The sequence below is a fragment of the Drosophila teissieri genome, chromosome 3R (genome assembly GCF_016746235.2).
Source record: "Drosophila teissieri strain GT53w chromosome 3R, Prin_Dtei_1.1, whole genome shotgun sequence".
Taxonomy (NCBI): Eukaryota; Metazoa; Arthropoda; class Insecta; order Diptera; family Drosophilidae; genus Drosophila; species Drosophila teissieri.
In genome coordinates, this window is record NC_053032.1 from 4160416 (window position 1) to 4181207 (window position 20792).

General features: G+C 44.2%; 1 protein-coding gene and 1 long non-coding RNA gene across 2 annotated transcripts; one reads left to right on the forward strand and one right to left on the reverse strand.

Moving 5' to 3' along the window:
- The first annotated feature begins 1688 nt into the window (after positions 1 to 1688).
- On the forward strand, positions 1689 to 18775 carry LOC122620945 (pair-rule protein odd-paired). The gene is made up of 3 exons (XM_043798639.1): positions 1689 to 2622; positions 16761 to 16930; positions 17327 to 18775. The coding sequence occupies exons 1-3, from the start codon at positions 1689 to 1691 to the stop codon at positions 18038 to 18040; spliced, it is 1818 nt and encodes a 605-aa protein (XP_043654574.1). The 3' UTR covers positions 18041 to 18775.
- An 86-nt stretch (positions 18776 to 18861) lies between these two features.
- LOC122621896 lies at positions 18862 to 19307 on the reverse strand. The gene is made up of 2 exons (XR_006326255.1): positions 19220 to 19307; positions 18862 to 19158 (listed from the first exon to the last, which is right to left on the reverse strand). It is a non-coding gene; the product is annotated as an uncharacterized LOC122621896 (long non-coding RNA).
- Positions 19308 to 20792: the final 1485 nt, after the last annotated feature.

Genomic DNA, 20792 nt, shown 5'->3' on the forward strand with positions numbered 1-20792 from the left:
GTAGATCTCGACGTTCATACGGACGGACAGACGTAAACAGAATTTTCTGCCTATTACATAGTCTTTAACGAATCTAGTATTAAAAGGGTATACAAATAACGAGTATAATGATTGGGAAAAATGAAATATGTTCTAATATCAATATATTCGGTATAAGTATATAAATTAGAATCAATTAGAAATTCATGCTTTAATAAATATGTTAAAAATAAATAAATATAAATAAAAATGAAACCATGTTATATCTATCCTAATTTAATTTAATATTTTATTATTAGTGTATTAAGAGCTGCAGAGATTGTTACTTTTCTGCCCACAATTAAATTAAATTATCTACAGATAGGATTACGGAATTACTTCATTTTTTTGTAATTGGACCTGCTTTATTTGCATCGCTCAGTTTTTGGGTTGTATATAGGAAAACATTAAATATTTCAAGGAGAGCTTTTAAAAAGTTACCTATGTACCAGAATATTGTTATCATATTATCACAAATCAAATTATTTTGTATGAAAATAAATTTAGAGATTTTCGCCCCATCCAGTCAAAATATCACTTTACAGTCTGCCCCAAAAGCCGCTTTGTTGGGGTACTTAACACTCAGCGGAATCCAATCAAGTCAATTGGTACAAGATTATGTATTGACTCGACTACTGCTTGTTGATAATTCCATAAATTAGCAAATGAAAAACAGAGCGTTTGGCGCTAATGAAATCTCGAACGTCTTAATGGCGCAATCTAAACAAAGCGGCTATACATTTCTGATGGCCGAGCGTGGAATGTGCTTAATATCATTAAAATCAATAAAATAAACAACTAATTTGATAAGCTGACAGCTGGGCGATACGAAGTGGCGGGTCATTCGTCTGCCGTGACAATGAGGAGCGGGCTTGAAAATGCATACCCGCAAGCTTTCAATTGGCTGCCTGTCGGTCCAATCAGCATTTGGGACCCCTGCACAGGCGCATGCAGCGCGCAGTCGACCCACCACCCACTGGCCAACCGCGGTGGGTGTTAATTTCCCGAAACCAGTTTGAAGAGCAAGAGGGCGCTATGCTCGGGTGGGTTCCAATTGGACTGAGTGCGCAGACTGTGTACTCTTCTAACCGATTCTTGAGCATGCGAGGAGACGGCCATTTTCTTGGAGTTTTCTCGCTCGCACCAACGGCCCTGGCCTATCCAATAGAGTGGTGGCTTGTGCGAAACACACCATGGTAAGCGCAGTTCACCACAGGCACGCCATACGGCTGGCCTGCTCGCACTCGCGCTATCCTTGCCCTCTAGCCATTTAGCATCGGCAATAGGTCGTTCCCACTCGCACACATGCGATCGGCGCCAGATATTTTCACGAGGCAACAGCAGCGAGTTAGAATTTCAGGAGCATTTCAGTCCTGCTGCGCATCTTGAAACGTCAAGTCTTGGCATTCGGTTAGCGTCAAGTCTTGCTGCGATTCGAACGCCCCCAGAAACGCATCGCGCGCGAGTGCATTACGTAAATAAGTATTAGGTCGCATGCGAAATATCATCTAAGAGCAAAACAAGCGCACAGTATATACAGCTAAGTGAGGTGACCTCAGTGCGTGATGGGCTCGTATGCCTAGCAAAGTGCGAATCGAAATCTTGTAGTACAGTTCTTTTAATACTAAATTAATATTAAAAACATATAAACTAGCAAAAACACTGTAACCATGATGATGAACGCCTTCATTGAGCCGGCACAGCATCACCTGGCTAGCTACGGGCTGCGAATGTCGCCCAACACCACCGCTAGCAACAGCAACGCGCAGCAACAACAGCAGCCACAGATCGAGATGACCCAACAGCAGCAGCAGCCACAGCAACAGCATCAGGATCAGGGATCCGCAGCGGCCACGGCTGCAGCCTACCAGAACTCCGGATACGGACACTTTAACAGCTACGCCTCCCGGGACTTTCTGCTGGGCAGGAGAGAGGCCGATTACGGAGTGGCTGGATCCGCCGGACAGGCCTCCGCTACAGCGGACTCAATGCTCTTCTCCGGCTTTCCCGCTCAAGCGGCGGAGCTGGGCTCCGGATTCGGACAGCACCCCTTCCACAGCCACCACCACCACCACCAGATGCGAATGGGCATGGCGGATGCCTACGCCGCCGGCCACCCGTACAACCATCACGGCAACTTCCCGACGGCGGCTGTACACCACCCAGTCGTGCATCACCCTTCCCACCACGCCATGTCTGCGATGCACCCGGCCGGAGCCGGGGCCTTCCTGCGTTACATGCGCCATCAGCCGGCCTCATCCGCCTCTAGCGTGAAGCAGGAGATGCAGTGTCTCTGGATAGACCCCGACCAGCCGGGTCTGGTGCCTCCGGGCGGCAGAAAGACGTGCAACAAGGTCTTCCACTCGATGCACGAGATTGTGACCCACCTAACCGTTGAGCACGTGGGCGGACCCGAGTGCACTACCCACGCCTGCTTCTGGGTGGGCTGCTCCCGCAACGGACGCCCTTTCAAGGCCAAGTACAAGCTGGTCAACCACATCCGCGTCCACACCGGCGAGAAACCATTCGCCTGCCCGCACCCAGGTTGCGGCAAGGTCTTCGCCCGGAGCGAGAACCTCAAGATTCACAAGCGAACGCATACGGGTAAGTACGGCGGAGCATTCCGCTCTCTATTGACAATCTACGGGGTACAACACCTATTGAAATGTATGATGCGGTGGAGATGGATTAAATCTACTTATTTACTGCTGTGACTTTCTATGAAGAGTATGAAGAATGTGAAGTCCAAAGTCCAAGTCAGAAATAGTGTTTCTATTTGTAATTATTATTTCTATTTTAATAAGAACTTAATTTAAAAAGAAAGTTTAAGCTTTATGCAGATTTCAACCATTTATATTCAGAATAGCACGTGGTAGGGCTGGAAATTCTTAATACTTGATACTCACCTTGTGTGGGCCTAACCCTTGCCCGACTGGGCAAATCCCGCACGTTTTCGAAGTGGGCGTGTTGCCGCCGGCAAAAGTCGGTGCAACGCCCACTACCTGGCTTAACCCGCCACTGGTCGGTCGGGCCATCTTTTATGACACCTGTATAACCTGCGTCTAAAGCCCTTCCTCGACCAGAAAATCCCTCAAGGGTGTTGTCCTTACGGCAAGGATTACTCTTCGGCTTTAGGTTGACTTTGACTTTTGCTCTTAGTATTTCCCTAAGCCTGCGAACAGCTCTTGACTTTGGATTTTTCTGCAAATGTATTTAATTGGAAAATATAGTTTAGGAACTCCTTGATTTTTATACTTTAAGCCTTTACTTTGTCTTCAGAACTTTGCATACTTTTAGACCACTTTTTTTTTGTCATTTTGTCGATGAACAAAAATGCTTGAAATGTCCCCTTTCGCACTCCCGCTAGATAAGTAACAGGCATCTAATAGTTGAGGAATTGATTAGCACGTTATCTCTAGTTTAAAATCGACCTTCACTGATAAATTTTTATTAGGCCTATCATTATTTTGATGCTAATTCTTAATACATTTTATTTCTTATGTCCATCATATATCACGTATTTTCTCTTTTAAATGTCTCACCTAGCCTCAACACTTTTCAAAAACATAATCAGAAACAAGTGGCTGTGCTTTAATACATTTTGTCTGAGGTTTAGAAATACAATTTATGCGGTATAGTCGTGATCTATGAGAAGTCGAACTGTAAAGCCAGAAACGAAGCTTAACGCAAATTAATGACTTTGATTCCAGTGGCTGTTGAGCTTGTTCCATTGAAATTTATGGCTGAGCATGTAGGGCTCATTAGAAGCGGCGAAACACAGCCATTAAAATCAATTAACAAGGGGAAGTTGGGAAATCGGACATGAAATGCGAAAACACAGAACAAAGTTTCGCATAATTGGTGCTCCATTCAATTTAACAATTTAACTTACAGTAAACATCGAATGGTCCTGGATTATCCTTGACTGGGGTCAGCCTTGGCTTAATAAACTGAAAATTGGAGAATAAAAAACAATTTTCCGAAATATCCAGAAAATGTATATTTTGTTGCTTTAATGTTTCGGGCATTTTTTATGCCTTTTCATTTATTATTTTGTTTTGAGTTGGCTTTAACAGTTTTTTCTGGGGATTAGTTGGCTGCAGAATTCTAAATTGAATTTAAATAAGTCGTCGAGACTCCTTTTTGGCCTCATATTCATAAATCACAAAAAAAAGCCGCACAAAAAAGCTATTTCTGTAAATCTGTTCGGACAACAGTATTTTCTTTTGCATACTCATCATAAAGTAATTAAAATGTTTCGATTTGATTTTGAGACGCCGCCATATTGTGTTCAATTTTGGAACAATCATGTGGTATTATAATGATCTCGGGGCCGCTGTGAGTTGGTGGCTATATGATGATATTTTTGACTAATTTCATATTTCTTTTCTCCGCCGTGATGCAGCAGAAAAGAGCGTTTCAGGGCCTCTGACTGATTTGTGTGTTGTTGTGTGTCTATGATTGGTTGACCTGACTACAAATTGCCGCAGATAGCCAACATATTGATTAGCTTTCAAGTGGCCGGGGAACAACTTCATTACGAATCGGGATCGGGATCGGGATCGGGCTGGGATCAGGGCCTGTAACCTTTAATCTTTTCGTGGGACTCTGACACTTGAAGTACTATCCGCTGCACCGCATAAATCAAAAATTCAATCACCATCGCTGGCTGAACCAAATGTCCCTTGGCACTGGTACTGGTGTTTGTTTTTATTGCATTGACATCGACACCAGGGAATACAAACACAGACTCTCTAACACTGTGTTGACACGTGTCAAAACTTCCGTTTGAAATGGCTCGGAAATGCTTCCGAGGCACTTGGCACTTTGTGCTGGCCCTCTCAAAAAAGCCATCAGCCATCGAAACCCGAAATTGGGGTAACTCTCGCCGGATTACTGGACGCATTCGCACACATTCCACTCCTCTAGCTTTATTTTATTTGCGCTGCGATTGTTTCTGCGTTGTTCTCTTCTTCTGCGGGTTCCTCGCCATGCTACATTAAGCTTTTGATTTAGATTATGCAAAGGTTATTTACGACCTGGTTTTCACTCCTCGCCGATGGGGAGTGGGTCGAGCTCGCTAAGTGGGGGAGTAAAACGGCGCAGGGCAGTCAAGTACGTGTTTATGAATCCAGCCGATATAGATCTGCCCCAAGTGTTGTCAATAAAGCAGCTCGAACGGATCTAAGGGGTCAATACACCGCGGCAGAAGTTGACTTTAAGAATCTAGTGTAGAATGGGAATGGGTTGTTATAGTTGTGAAATAACTCTCAGTCAAATGGTAAAATTGTGAGTGCTAGTGCATGTTCGTGAGTGCTTGTAAATTCATAATGTAAGGATTATACAATAATTGATATTAACCTTTTTTTTTTTGCATTTTCTTATATATTGTGTCGTTCCTTCAGCTTAATAGTTATTTGCACTTTCTTATATGTATCTCCTATTGTTAAATTATTTTAAACAAGGATTATATTACTTTGATTTCCCACTAGTTACTCAGTTCTAAAACACATTCGAATCAAACGTTATATGAGTAATATTATATCTCAGCAACATAAAACCATTTGCTTTATCCTGTGGGAGAGTCCTTTTAGAATCTAGATCCTAAACTGATAAGAACCTCCACGTGACTATGTCTCTTTGTGTTTTTGTTTGTTTCTTTCCCATCGTTTCTTCCAGTGACTGCGTTGTGTTAACTTTTGCACTTGTCACCGTCACCATCTGTAATTTTGTCCAGCCTCCTGTCCATCCTGTATCGCCCTCCCAGCAACAGACTCCGCCCCTGGAACTCGGAAAAAAACCGGCAAACAATCAAGGTTCTGTGGTTCTGTGCTCTGTGGCCGTTGTTGTTGTTTTTTGTTGTTTGGGGCTCTGTTGACCGGCCCGAGAGTCTGTGTGTCTGGATAGATGGCGTTTATCACGCTGTGCGGTTTGCACACATATAGCCATCTTTTACACGATTCTTTCAACTCCGCTCCGCTCCGCCCGGCGGACCACAAACAACTTTATTCATTAACACCTACAACGGCCACAGGATCCGACTGCCACAAGAGCATTCAACAACTTTGTGGTTAGTTTTTATTCGCAGCCCCTCGATCCACTCTTTCCAAGCTCATTAAGCTGCTGCCCACCACCTCCAAGGTAACCCATCCAACCTCCCATCACACACCTCTGGCTTTCCACGTTTTTCCTCGCTTTTCAAGTGCAACCTCTCACTTCCGCTTCGCCAGGAGCCTTGTTGTTGTGCAATTATGCCGTGGGGCAAAGTTTAGCTTTCAACATTGTCCTGGTAGCTGGGACCCTTGTTTGATTAGCTCCCCCTCTCGCCAGGATACCCCTTTCGGCCCCAACTCGGCTCCATTTAATTGAGTGCAAGGGTTTTTATTAATGAGTCTTTTATGGACTTGATTAGCTCTGAGCGAAGTGAATTATGCTATTATATACACTTTTTAAAAGCTTTGGGGTAACTGAGATGGGAATGAAAGTTCATTTACACGTAGAAACTAATAGTAGCTAAAGGTTAGGCGAATTGTCTGTTTGCTTCTATATAAATCAAGGTATTTTTCAGGACCAAAACCCAGATTGATAAAGAACTCCGAAATAATTGGCACGGTTCACTTCTAAATGCATTTTTCGCCCGCACGGCGCCAATTCAATAATTTTTCAAAACACAAAATTCAACAAAACCAATGCGCTGGCAAATGTCAATGATTGATGACTTTATTGCGGGTTCAATGATTTTCTCAAAAACACACACCAAACAGCCTCAGATACGGATACAGCACAGATACATCGAAGCAAGACTGGGTGTTTTGGCTTCTCGGAATTCGACTGTTGGCAGAACAATGGCCAGCAGGCGAGGAAGAGTCAGCGGGAGGAGTTGGTGGAAAAAACCTGCGATGAGCTCGAGCTGATTACCTTAGCATCAGTACCTGCTCGCAGTTTTGGGCCAAAATCTTCTGCCTCCTCCCTCCCGCTGGCCGAGCAACTGACGACTGAAAATCAATTAGCTACGCTCTCTAGGAGCAATTCTCTGGTCTGCTCACCTAATGACGAATGCATTTGGAGGCCAGAACGTCCAGCGAAGGAAATTCGTCATTTAATTAGCACCACTCCCGCCGGAGACCCTTGTTCATATCCCTAACAACTGAAACCATCTACAAGGACACCATATTTGCATTTGTTTCGCTCAATTTGAAGTGTCAAATACCGAACGAGACACACGATCGCAATGCTAAAAGTTTGACATGCTGAAAAGTTCACTCCTCGCCTTTTAGAGTTTTTCGGTACCAGAAGTAAAAGTGTATAAATTTTTGGTGTGGTCTAAGCTTTTGACAGCTGAATGTTAGCAAAGTTGGTCAATAAATCGACTGGACAGAGAGATAGACACTAGAGCGAAACTTTCTTTTTCTAACCAAATTTATGAGCATCTTTGGTCTTTATTTGACTTTTGAACTGTGAACATGTAGCCTATGCTTGTTTCGAATGCTTTTGCTAGGTACTTGGACCGGCGGAAATGAAATAATAATGCAATTGAGTTATACTGCTCCGTTAAAAACTGAAAACTAGTTACTGTTTCAAGGCTCCTTATGTGATCTATATTGCAGGACCACAGCTCGCTGCCCAAAGCTCTGGCAGGAGCGCACATGCACATTACACATCAATGGTAATTGAGCATACGCACCCGTACCCGTTCTAATTAGTGACAACCCCCGATTCGGAATCCCTTTGTGGCACCCTAACAAGGAACTAACAGTGCTAGTCGTTCCACATATCCACCCGTCACGCTCCTGAACAGGAGGGGTTGCTTTGCATCCTCTCTATTTTCCATGCATTTTCCAAATGTCAAAACAGTTTTGTATGCGTACGTGTATGAGTATGTGTAAATGTATATACTTGCGTGGATAGGTGTGTGTCCTCCTTAACCCCTGCCTGCCCGCCCAAGAGCCGGAATTATAATTTCATTTACCAAAAAGCGAGAGACGTAAAAAACGGGCGCATTATCGCGGCAGGGGTTGTCCTGTGCTCCCAACCCTTTGACAGTGTCATTGTTTCGCTCTTGCATTCGAATCTATTAGTTAAGTAGCCATTTTGCTGGGCTGTTGCGTAATATCTGAGTAGCACAGCTAGCCCTCGGATCCAACCAAGGCTGGTGGATGGTCGGACGTAAGCTGCTTACCCCGTCTAGTTAATAAATGAGGCTTATCAATGATAAATTCCTTCTCTCAATTTTCTTTCATTTTGGCAAGTTTTCGTTCCAATTCCTAAGCCCTGGTCACGCCCACTGTGTCATTAGAAGTTGCGCTCAAATTAATTAAATTCCTTACCCGAAAGGAGCCAAAAGTAGCCACGTACCAGACTCCATTCGCATTCCAGCGGATCCCCGAAAGAGAGGCCCTCAGATCCCAGATAGAGACGGAGCCCGACTCGAAATAAGAATACAATTTCAACGCATAAAGAACTGATCAGCAGCAGACAAACCATAAAATTAAACTGTCATCTTGCATATTTTTTATATCTGCACACGTTTGGATTGAGGTACAGGTAGGAGATGGAGCCCTGGACTTGAACTGGGTCTCGATCTGGGACTGGCACCCGGGACCCGAGATATGAGACCCGAGACCCGAGACCCGAGACCCGGTACTCCGTATTCTGTTTCTGTTTCTGTGTCTGTTTTTTTGATTCTGCCTTTCGAGAATTATGGAAAAGTAAAGCCTGACTAATCCTCTAAATCGCGCCAAAGGCCCCGCGCGCTTGCCCCACTTGTATAAATTAGCTGATGGGAAAAACGAAATCATTATTCATGTGGGCAAAAATGTTAAACAGCCCAAAGAGCAGAGACAGCGAGGCAACTGGCAGCACAACCAGGATTTTTGTGCGGACCTGGGTATTTTGGCTTTTGCCAAAACTTTGCGGTTATAGTTATGACTTGGGAATGCGTGGCTTGCTCGAAAAGATGGGTTTGGCTATTTTTACTCTGAATGAAATCGCAAGAAATATAAAAGTATTTCAACAACTGCGCAATTCACAAGGAATCCACCTATTCCACCAGCAAGCATATGTACTCTTTGCGATCAGAGTAAAGCACCAAAATACAAATCCCATTATTTACGCTTAGAAAAAAACAATGTACCAAAAATTGCGATCGCTGAATAAACTGCTATAAGCGTTAAGCGTGCTTGTCAAATCAGCTTAGGTCCACATTTCCACATTTCTGCATATTTGTTGCCTTTTGGACAATTTCGGATCGTTTGTCGCATTCGTTCAGCCGAATTTGTACCACTCGAACGCCTCCAAGTTGCCTGAGGCACTGAATGTGATTGTTTAACCCAAAAAACCGCAGGCAGAGTAACAGCCTCGCCGGCACGCAATTTATTGTAAAAACATTGTCAGTTGTAATTAGAGGCAGAATTTACACAAAGTTTGTTTGACAACCGCCTGTCAGCCGGAACGACAGCGCCCTGAGTTCTTGGTTAATATTACAACCGCCAACACCAAAATATCTAATGGCATGATGGATCCATGGACTCAGTGCCGCTTTGCCGACGGCTACTGTAAAAATAGGTGTATTGCGGTCTACTGTGCCGATTCCCGATTCTCGGCACTCGGATTTGCGTTCCCGTTCTCAGCATGATCGAATTTCCTTGCAGCCTTGCAGGACTCAGCCGAGTGTAAGCCACCGGGATGTGGGCCACTGCGATGTGATACTTTTCCCCTCGACGGAGTATTCGGATCAATGCGAATACATTTGCCATTTGCCCCGAAATATGGATGTGCTTCGTCTCTCGAGTGTTGCGAACACAAATGCAATTTTAGTTGATGTTTTGATGTGTTCATTAGGCTGTATAAGATATACGGCGGTGGTAAAGTGCGAAGGATCTTGAAGAACGCGCTACTGAAACGTTTTTTATGTGGGGAAAACGTCCTTGAGGATGGGGGTTTAACTTAATCCAATGCATTGGCAAAGTAACAACTTGGCTCACGCCACTGACTCCAAATCGGCAAAAACGTCTCCCAACCTCATTTCAATCACTTCTCTCAAATATTCATCGCCCTATGTCATTGATTGGCTTTATCACCACACGAATCTTGTTAGAATTGACAACATTTAAACTTGAACAAGCCATTTGAGATAAGGAATCCGAATTCGAAACCGAAACCGAAACCACACCGAAGGCTCATCCTCTTTCAGTTGCCGGAGTTGTCACATCGCATATCCAAGCGATGACAATCTCGATGACATTTTAATTTCTGACAAGCAACCAAAGAGATTTTCTACTTGATGAAACCTGAAAAAACAAACAAACAGAAGGGGATCAGGGTACGAGGAGAAGGGTAAGTGGGTTGAGAAGATTAAGATCTTAAAGAGCGCTAAACAGCAAAAATCAGGCCGAGGAGATACGAAACAGATATAGACACCGATCCGTGACCGAGTCCAGACAATGCGACACCTCTCATCCTTGAGAGCGTCGGCCATGCCGCCCTTTCTTGAGGATTTTGGTCTTCCACTTCTGCTTCAGCAGGGGCACTTCCTCTGCTTTCTTTTTGCAGCATTTTCACCGCGTAAGCAGTTCATTCATCAGGCGGTTGGCACATCAGCTGCTCCTTGGACTAATCCCGGCCCGATGCTTCTTTGTCAACTGGTGCGACTAGAGTTACCATTCTCTCTAACGCACTCATTTGCGCTCTTCCCATTTCAGCTATGCCCTTGTTTGTAAGCAGTTTGGGTTCAGACAATGGGCTTAGTGCTACTTTTGCTTATTGTTTCGCTTCGTTTCGTTTCTCATTCGAGTGTTGTTTGAGCCCATGAATCCAAAAAGATACTTGACTAAATAGAAACCGAACCAGTCAATTATGTCTGTCCTAGCTGGTTAGTCTTCCCCTGCGCCACGAGAACTTTACTTCTCATTTGAACAATATCAACTTGGTTAGCAGTTTCCAAAATACAGAGAGAACGCCCGCTTTCTGGGTTTCATTACCAGTTGAACTAGCATTGCAAATGCTGCAACTGTTTAACTCCACTTATTCCAAACTTTACTTTACCCCACTCACCCTTTAGCTTTTGCTCAAATAGGCGACCAAAAAACACACCCCGGCATGAATTCAATCCGCAGATAGACAACTAGAAAGCTATTAGTAAAACAATGACAGAAACAGCCTTGCTGAACACGAGTACAAGACCAAACACGGCCAGTTCGTCTGGCTCTGACTTTGGTTTCTCCTTCTGCGGGCTATGTTTTTTCCTGGCCCCAGCCAATGGAGCAAATTTTCGACAAGTTTGCCATGCAACTAACGCCTCTAACGTTTTCGAGGTGTGTGTGCGCACCGAGATGTATGCAAATGCCAGATTTTGAGTGTGTATTCGTATTCCTACCCACATGGGAGTGCGGCTTGCATCTTATGCATTCAAGCTGCACATTCGACTGGAGCAGCCCGAAAAACTTTTCCAGACCTGGCTGACTCAGACGTGTGTGCGTCTGGCGTCTGCATATGGCAGCCTTGTGTAATAACAAAAATTTGTTCACAAAACACAATTTTCGAGTCGAGCACTGAGCACTGAACATAAGGTTTTATGGGAGGGGACGTTTTTCATGCCCTTGATTCATTGAAAATTTGTAGGACTAATGTAGGACTAAAAAACCAAGCTAAAGATACGGAAGGCAAGCAAGTTGTGGTTATAGTGTGTGACGGCTAAGCCTCCTTTGCATTTCCTTGTACGTCTGCCTCCTTTTCCTCAGCTTTGCCAATGTAATATCCTCTCATTTCCTCATTAGACACAGGCCGCCAACGAAGTGAAAAATTCGGTGTGTTTTTGCTTCAAAACATTTTCGTAAAAAATCAGGGGAAGTGACTAGAAAAACCGCAGGATAACCCAGAGGCTTCAAGTCCAGCAACTGGCCCCAGTGTCAATTATTAACGTATCACTTGACAGCAAACGGCAAAGCTGCCAGCAAATAGAGAAAATTATGTAAGGACCGAGCTGCTTAGCCCAGCTCGGGGTTGGGGTCTTCATAGGCATTGGTGTCGTCGGGGAGGGACGCAGAAATCATAAATCATGACCGAATTCACTCAACGATGGTTTTTGTCAAACAAACAATGGACCGACTGTTTGGTAGACCGACCCATAGGTAACTTCTCTGCCCGAGGGGTGCACATCCTCATCCTCATTCACGACAATGATAATGATAATACTCGCCCCGATGATGAGCCCGAGGATTTTGCATTTGGCCGTTGACAAGCGGCATTCATTGCACTTAAATTATGTTTTTATTATTATTATTATGGAATGGAGCGGAATTGTTGGCCATTAATTTGGTCATCAAATGCAGGCAACTATTATAAATATTCAAAGTAAGCGGCGTGTGGGAAAATACTGGGATGCCTGGGATGGATGATTAGGCGATAGGGAAATGTGGATGCGCAGATAACTAGTGAAATAATGAATCCTGGCGACCACGAGCTACTGTCAAAGGCCACCTGCTTATAAAGAACCCTTATACTATCGTTGAATCCAAGCAATATTCTCATCAATATTTGTTGCCCCTAGTAACCTTACCGAAAAAGTGAGACCAAAGGGGGATCGATGGACAATTGCCCATTGAAATGTAAACCGCCAGGAAATCGGGGTTTGGCTTTTCCGGCTTTGGCCGCAGGAACAAAAGGAGCATAGCGGAGAAAAAAAGAAGCGACAGCAGCGGAAAAAATGTGCTGCAAATAAACAAACAGATACAGATACAACCCAAGCACAAACACAGATATAGATACAGATACACAAAGAGCTCAGGATTTCAAAATCCGAGGAGTGTCAACAACCCAGGCGGAGGTGCTGGGGGGAGAAATGGACGGCGACCGGCAGGCAAAAAGTAGCAGTTTTGTTATTGTATTGTTAGATAATAATAATCATATCGCATTGCATGCTGTTGACACATGAACGATGATGATGCTCATCCCTCGGCTTCACCGGCCCTAGCTCCCTCCCTTTCTGGCGCACTCGTTGTTACGTAAAAGAGGGCGATGGTAAGGGCGTCGGCCAGGATCCCTCTATTGTTCCCTTGGAGGACGAGTGCTGAGAGGTCCTTAAGCAGGCAATAAATATTTACCAGGGCAATTATTTAGCGGCAATTAAGACAGAGATGCGCGATGGAAGAGCTCTGGAATCACTCTGTTTAGCGTTTTTTGCGCATCGCTTTTAATTAATTCCACTTCGAAATGCCTTTAATAAGCGACTGCCACTTTGACGTCCGGAAAATATGTTTTATTTAAGCTGTGTGTATTTTTAATTTCATCTGTTGTTTGTTGCTGAAAATTAAAAACCTGATTCACTCCAATTAATCAACGACTGTCAATGATGAGTAATTTGCATCGCCTGGTTAGCAGCGATCACGTACAGAAGCTGGGTATTGTTCGAGTATATGCATATATATGTATGTTACTTCCTCAGGACAAGCCTGGGTATTTCTGGTCTTTGTTGTACTTACGAAATTTGCTGACGTGAAATGGTTCTTTCGAAGGTAATTTGTTCAAATAATTTCTTACGTACATTACGCCTTAAGTCGTATCTAATGCATATTATACGGCCTGTTAACTTTTCGAGCTATTTGTGGTTGTCATTACCATCCATACATATTTTAATAACATCCAAGCAAATCTTCGAGCCTAAATGGAATCAGTTTGGCCAAACTCATTTCGGTTTTTCCTCTTCTGCACTTACTACGGCCCGAAACATCAGAAAGCCCCATTAAGCGTCGAAAAAGAAACAACGCCGCATAATAGCACCAAAAACAACAACAACCATTTCAGACGGAAATGGGGTTGGGCGGGTGAAAGGGTGGGAAAGAGGGGGAAAATGGGGGAGGAAAGGCCGTCGGCTCGGCACTCGTCTGCAAATGACAGCCAGCTTGCAGCAGTTACATAAAGCCAAAACATGTGCCATATACACCGACAAACAATGCGGTACATATATTATATATACATATACACATATATTTGTCCATATACAACTTTCTTGGCTTAACCCACGCACACACAGACACGAGCGCACACACTCACACACACATCCGCAGGGAGGAGATTACAAAGCAACCCCAAAAATATAAGAACCACCCCAAAAAAACAGCCAAACAACTTTGCAGCTGTACACAAAACGCCATGACAGGCAGTCTGTGCCGATTCCAATCGTTCCGACCGCGCCACATTTTTTCCCGTTTTAAAGGAAATTAACCATTTTGGGGCTTTCCGCGGAAAAGAAAAGGAGAGCAGCAGCAGCAGCTCCCGCTAAATATGCAAATCACAAGGCGGCCGGCCTATTTTGCCGCTACCCCTACATTATATATGCCCAGAGACTTTGCCATCGGATTTACTTTATTGAAATATTTAAATAAGATTGTCGATTCGCACAGCCTAACTGGGATTTGCCGGCGGAAGGAGGGTCTTTCGGGAGGGGGCCCACTGTACTTATGGCGCCATGCCAGGACCGAAAAGGGTGTGCCAACGATGTCTTTCATGTCGCCCCGTCGGAAGGGAAAGTCGGAAAACGTTGTCTGAAATTGACATTTTATAAGTGGGCGACGATATTTCGGTTATTTTGCCGTGGACCGAGCCATCGGAATCGGACGGAGAAACTTAAAGCAATAAAACATATTTAAATTCCACTTTTAATGCCCGCCAGTTCGCAGTGAAATGTGAAAATTATGCGTATCCTGCGCTGCACTTAGCCGGGACACAAACCCTTTAATGTCCTTGGCCGCAGCGCGTGCCGTATTCAGCCGTCTCCCCCGCTGAGTTTAGACCGCAGCTCTCCAGGAGATGGATATGTGGATATGAGGACTTGTTCTGCTTTCTGCTTTCTGCGCTCCCCTTTCCGTGTTCAGTCGGGATATGGGATATGGGATATAGCCTCAGTCGGGCACCGATGCGCCGCTGGGTTCCCCGAAAATAAGGTGATAAGACTGATAACACGGGTTATAGGAACCCAGCGGGTTGGCGGAACCGAGTCAGCTGCCTGTCCCATTTATGACTAATTAGCGTTCGAAGATAGCGTTTCCCACAGCCACCTGATAGTCGCGTGTGTTGATTGAGGATTGAGGAGAGAAAAAGTGTAACGCATTTAAAGGGTACATCAAGCGAGCCCTTATCAGTTTGCTAAGATACACGATTTTAACTAAATCTAAATAACTTTTGGATATTATGCTTTAAGACTTCAAAATCGTAAATTTCTTGATGTAACCGACGCATAACAATTTTTCTGGCGCCACATTCCGTTTGAACTCAATCAAAAAGCACATCGAACTGCATTCGTCTCGCCTGTTCTGCCTTTAGGCCCTTGGGACATGTCAAAATAACTGAGTTCCCAAGTACTGAGTGGCAGTTTCGTAATGCTTATTTATGAGTTTTACATTTTGACAAATTAATAGAAAATACAATAACAATAACAATACCACACAGCATTCAAATCGAAGAGCGTTTGTCCGATTTCTGTTTATTTACACACAAGTGTGTATCTCTGACATATTACGAGCCCCAAAATAAAAAGCATATTCAAATGCGGATAATAAAGCACATAAATTAGTATTAAATTACACAAAACGAAATACGAAGGCGAGAAAAGAGCTGAAACTTGTTGAGCCCGAGCTGGCTGCGAAGTCGCCGCTGGATGTCTTTTGAAAGGCGGGCTCACAAAACCCTACCCCGAAACCCCACCTGGAGCCCAGCTGGCAGCTTTTCTTTAACCCTCTACTGCCCCCGCCCCCGTTCCACAGCGATTGTCCGCTTTAAGCTCGAGGTGTTTATTTGCGGGCGATGGGGAACGAGGGTCTGAGCCGCTTAGCTTCGATTGTCATAAAGCTTGTGGTGCATGTAATGACCGCTTATCTGCGACATAAATGTCATATGCTAAGTGGACTTATCCGGAGATACGTATACGTATACGTTTACGTATAGTTTTGTACAAATTTCACCCGGCTTGTTTATGGGCTTCAAATGGCGCTTAATGTGGCAAGTGATTGAAGTTTATTGGGGAGGCAGAGAATTACAGGCAGAAAATTACCGAAAGACTATATATATATATTAATTCTCTGCCAAACTTTGAGTTAATGCTTATTATTTATGTTCAGTCCAGATTTAATCTCTATTTCTCCCACCTCCGTCAAAAATAATTTTCTAATAAGCCATAAAATATCACTTCGGGCCAAAGGGGAAATTTTCTTGTCTCTTCGATTGTAAAGGTGTTGCGCATAGCAATCAAATAATAACGATAACCTGGTGACCTTCCCTTTACCCTTGCCGCTTTGTTCTTGTGCATCACAACTAACAGAGGGACGCAGGGTCACATAACAAAAAGGACAATCGGCATCGGAACAGGTGAAATTCGTGGACGGGTCGCAGGGTCGGGATGCCTCGAACAATGGGCCCCTTGATCCCGCATAATTTATATGATTTTTCCCCAGTTGTATATCTTGTGCTTTGCTTTTGTTTTCCCTGTAAATATGTTGGACTCTCGGGTTTTCCCACCTTTATTAAATTGTGTGTGTGCAGGACAGTTCATAAAAATTGTGATCCCATAAATGGTCATCGTCTTTTCGATGTTGTGCTCTCGCTGCTGCCATTAATTATTTTATGCGTGTCACATAAATAATATTCTTTATTGCTACAGAAGAGCAAGTATACATATGTATATAGTTTAAGAACCGTATTTTTACCCACTCAAACTGATTGAAACGTGTGTTTTTCCTGCCTACTTTTAGGCGAGAAGCCCTTTAAGTGCGAGCACGAGGGCTGTGATCGCCGGTTCGCCAACTCCTCGGACCGCAAGAAGCACTCCCACGTCCACACATCGGACAAGCCCTACAATTGCCGTATCAATGGCTGTGATAAGTCCTACACGCATCCCTCTTCTCTGCGGAAGCACATGAAGGTAAGTTGAGCTCGTCTGAAAAACTCTTCAGGACTCCTAGGTTTCAAGATTATATTCGACGCTATGGACTTGAGCTTAAGTAACGAATTTAGCCAAACCCAAAAAATCCACTATCGCTGAACAACGCGAAAATGTTATTTTTAATAAAATTTAATGAGCATAATTAAATGGAGCTAACCAAACTAAATGTTCCTTCTGAATGAGCTCTTATATATTAATCCATCTAGAACAATTTTTAAGTAGCTTAGTGAGATTAGATTATTATAAGAGAACAACTAGAGCTTTTAAGACATCATGTTTGGAATCCATCAATGTATTTCTTACAACTTATATAGCATTGCCCCGCTCACTTTTTGACGACAACTAACTCCCGCCTTTTTCATGATTTCCCGCCAGGTACATGGCAACGTGGATGAGAAGAGTCCATCCCACGGCTACGACAGCGAGGGCGAGGAGAGCTCCAGCTCGAGCATCATCACTGGTGGAGCCCAGACGCCGCCCTCGACCCGCATGGATGGAAGTGCAGGAAGCAGCAGCGGGGTGAGCAGTCTGAGTGGCGGAAGCGGCATCAAATCCTCTCCGCACTCGATCAAGTCGGAGCCGAATCCGATGCACAGTGTCCACCTGGGAGCCTCGAGCAGTGGCAGCAGCAGCACCGCCAGCAGCAGTGCCTCCCACTTGCTGCAGCAGCAGCAACAGCAGCAGCACCAGCAGCAGCAGCAACAGCAGCACCAGCACCAGCAGCAGTCGCACCAGCAGCAACTGCCCGCCCATCCCAGCGACCCGAAGTCCTCACCCGCCCTCCAACTGATGGCCGCTTCCGCCTCCGCCTACCTGCCACCACCGCTGGGACCTCCGCCGTCGCACCACCACCACCCCCATCACCACCAGGCGGCGCCATCTCCGGGTGGAGCGGCCGCCTCCGCCTCGATGCTGCACCACAACCACCACCTACTGTATCACCCGGCGGCCCAGCACCACCCACCCAGCGACTGGTACCACACGACGGCGCCGAGCGGCAGTGCGGAGGCCATGAACCCGCTGAACCACTTCGGGCACCACCACCACCACCACCACCTGATGCACCCCGGCGCAGCGACGGCGTATTGAGAGTGGGAGAACTGGTGGCCCGAGGAGCCGCCACCCCCGCCGCCCGCCCAACCGGTGGCCACGCCCACCACAATTGCTGGGGGAACTGGACCAGCCCAAGGAAGTCTGGAGGAGTCGACCTCCTCGCTAGACTGGATCTGCTGCCAGCGACTGCAGAACCTGGCCCTTGTGGCGCAATGTGAAAACCAAATATTTCTGAAAGTTGAAGAAAGCTCTTTGAACTTTTTACCTGATAATTGAAAATTTGCTGTTAAACCGAAAGTCGAAAGCTCTCCTTTTGATTCGTCTTTGAGCATGACTATTATGTATTTTAAATATTACCATTCAAAATAAGATGTTCGATCGATATATTGACTAATTTCTTGCTATTTAACTGTTATGTAAACTTAAACATAGTTTTCTAGTTGCAGAACAAAACAATCTACAAATAACGAACTTCGACTTAATCTTACTGTAAATGTATAAACTATGAGGTAATTATCGCATACATGTAAAAACGCACTCGTAACCTTAACTTTAAACCAAGTTACTTAAGCATATTGATTACCTAGCCGTTAAGACTTAGCTAATTTTTTGTCAGATTAGCTTTCATTCTCATCATCCCCTTCCATCCACCAGCTTTCTAGTACAAAAATCGCTAACCAATACACTGTAAAAACATTGAAGGGATTGAAAGCTTCGTCGCATATACGTACATACATACATTTTTGGCCTTAGATTTTCTCAAGCTTAAGTACGCAGAATACATTTAAAAGTTATCACAGAAACCAACAACAAAAACCACAAAAACAAACATGCAAAATAAACTGAAAAAAGCCCTATAAACAAGTATGCTGTTATTATTTTTGGAAGGTCGTGGTGACCTCAGAATTTTTAGGATTCCACTGTTACATTTTTGTGCATCGACTGAATATTTTATGGATATTTAGAGTTGTGAGTGAAATCTTTATTTGCCAAGTTCGAACCTCTAAGCTCCAACTCATCGATGCCATCGAATGCATAGTTGACCAAAACTTCAGTTAAATAAATTCGATTTTTTGATCCGATTGGAAACCAATTTCAAACCTTGGACTGATTTCCGCCACGATTGATATGGTTCCCACACGCTGGCCGTTTGTCTAAAATGCGAATGAAATTGGCAGATTTTATATCATCTAATTAAACACATTTTTCACGGACCTTCCAGCCGATTGGGATTGTAGCAGATACTTTGTCATAAGTATTTACACCTAAAATTTGTTGATTCGTTTTGATTGGTTCAGCGGAGGCTGTCAAACGAAATTTAAGTGTGTGATGAGCCGATCAAGTTTTCAGGGGCTGAAAGTCATCAAAACACCTTAATGGCCAACAATTTGCTTGGCTAAGCTATTTAATTTGCATAATCAAAACAGAGGGCTTTCAAAATAAATTATGGGCAGTGGACAGGAAAAAGTGGCTAAATTGAAATTATTTCTGGAGAGAAGAACGTGATTTTTATTTTTAAAACTTTAACGCGGGAAACTTTGACTGATCTCAGTTGATGAAAGGGCCGTCAAATACCTGCCACGGTTATTTAGCCGCCGAGGGGGGCAAAGAATAAAACGATTTATGTTTTTTTAATTAACCCAACAATTTGTTACGTGCCTCAAACGAACTCGGTCGCACATACACACATCTGCAGAGTGTCTAGAAGAGCGGAGTGGTCGGAGCCGTAACGAAATCATATTTTGATTTATTGAATAGAAATCGATTGGATTAATCGAAAGAAATTATATTGCAGCGGCCAGCTGTCGGCGAAATTTGCTCTGCCTGTTGCGGCTTTCTACGGTCTCTACCGACCTCTGCTGTCAGCAAAAGCCACTGAGGTTTACCTGTGGGAAATTGACATTAAAGGATGAAATCAGCCTGAACAAGAGATAACGCTGTAGTCGAGTTCCCCGACTATCTGATACACGTTACTCAGCTAGTGGAAGTGCGAGGTGGACTCTTCAACACTAGAGTGTGCGTGGCAAAGAGTTTTTTGGCAAATCGAAACACATCTACAGGACTAATGAAAAAATGAAAAAATATCAAAACCTTTTTCAAAAGTGTGGGCGTGGCAACATGGGCCAACACACTTGCTCTGCGTCTATGTCTCTGGAGTCTGCATGATATTACTCTACGAGTAACGGGTATAAAAATGTTGTGGCGTGCGATTAAAATTTCACCTGGGTTCCGCCGTTGGATGATGGCCATAAACGAGTTTGGTTTGCTTTGATTTCGGCTATATGGCCGCCAGAACATGCGGGCACCATACAAGCTTTTGATTGGGAGATAGAGCCAAGGAAATGGCAGCCAGAGTTAATTGGCAGTGCCAGAAGTCTCAATTGATTTTGGCGGAAAAGGTACCCTGATCAGTTTTCATCTTACACATCTAACATGTTTTTTACATCGCAATTAGAAAAGGGCGCTTGAGGTAAATGAAGTTTTACAAATTATGAAAGAATTAAGGCAAATATAAACTCTGCTTTCGGCTGTCAGCAATAGGAAACAAGACGGTACCAAAAACTGCGCAGGTATTGTGATCTTCCCCTTCTAGCACATCTTATTCGGAAAACACATCGAAACATTGACAAACTCCGTTCCCATGACCGAGGCGAATGAGCCGAACGATGCCCAGAATCAGAAACCTTTAAACAAATCAAGCCACGACCACACGGTCACCAAGCAATGTCAGCGTCTGACACAAAACAACAGCCAAAAGTACAAAAATGGCCAAAAGCGAGACAGAGAG

Bases quoted from the DNA above. Each gene is read 5' to 3' on its own strand.
- LOC122620945 (XM_043798639.1), top strand. From the start codon at position 1,689: ATGATGATGAACGCCTTCATTGAGCCGGCACAGCATCACCTGGCTAGC. The intron at 2,623-16,760 runs GTAAGTACGGCG...GCCTACTTTTAG, and splicing joins TCACAAGCGAACGCATACGG to GCGAGAAGCCCTTTAAGTGC. The intron at 16,931-17,326 runs GTAAGTTGAGCT...ATTTCCCGCCAG, and splicing joins CTCTGCGGAAGCACATGAAG to GTACATGGCAACGTGGATGA.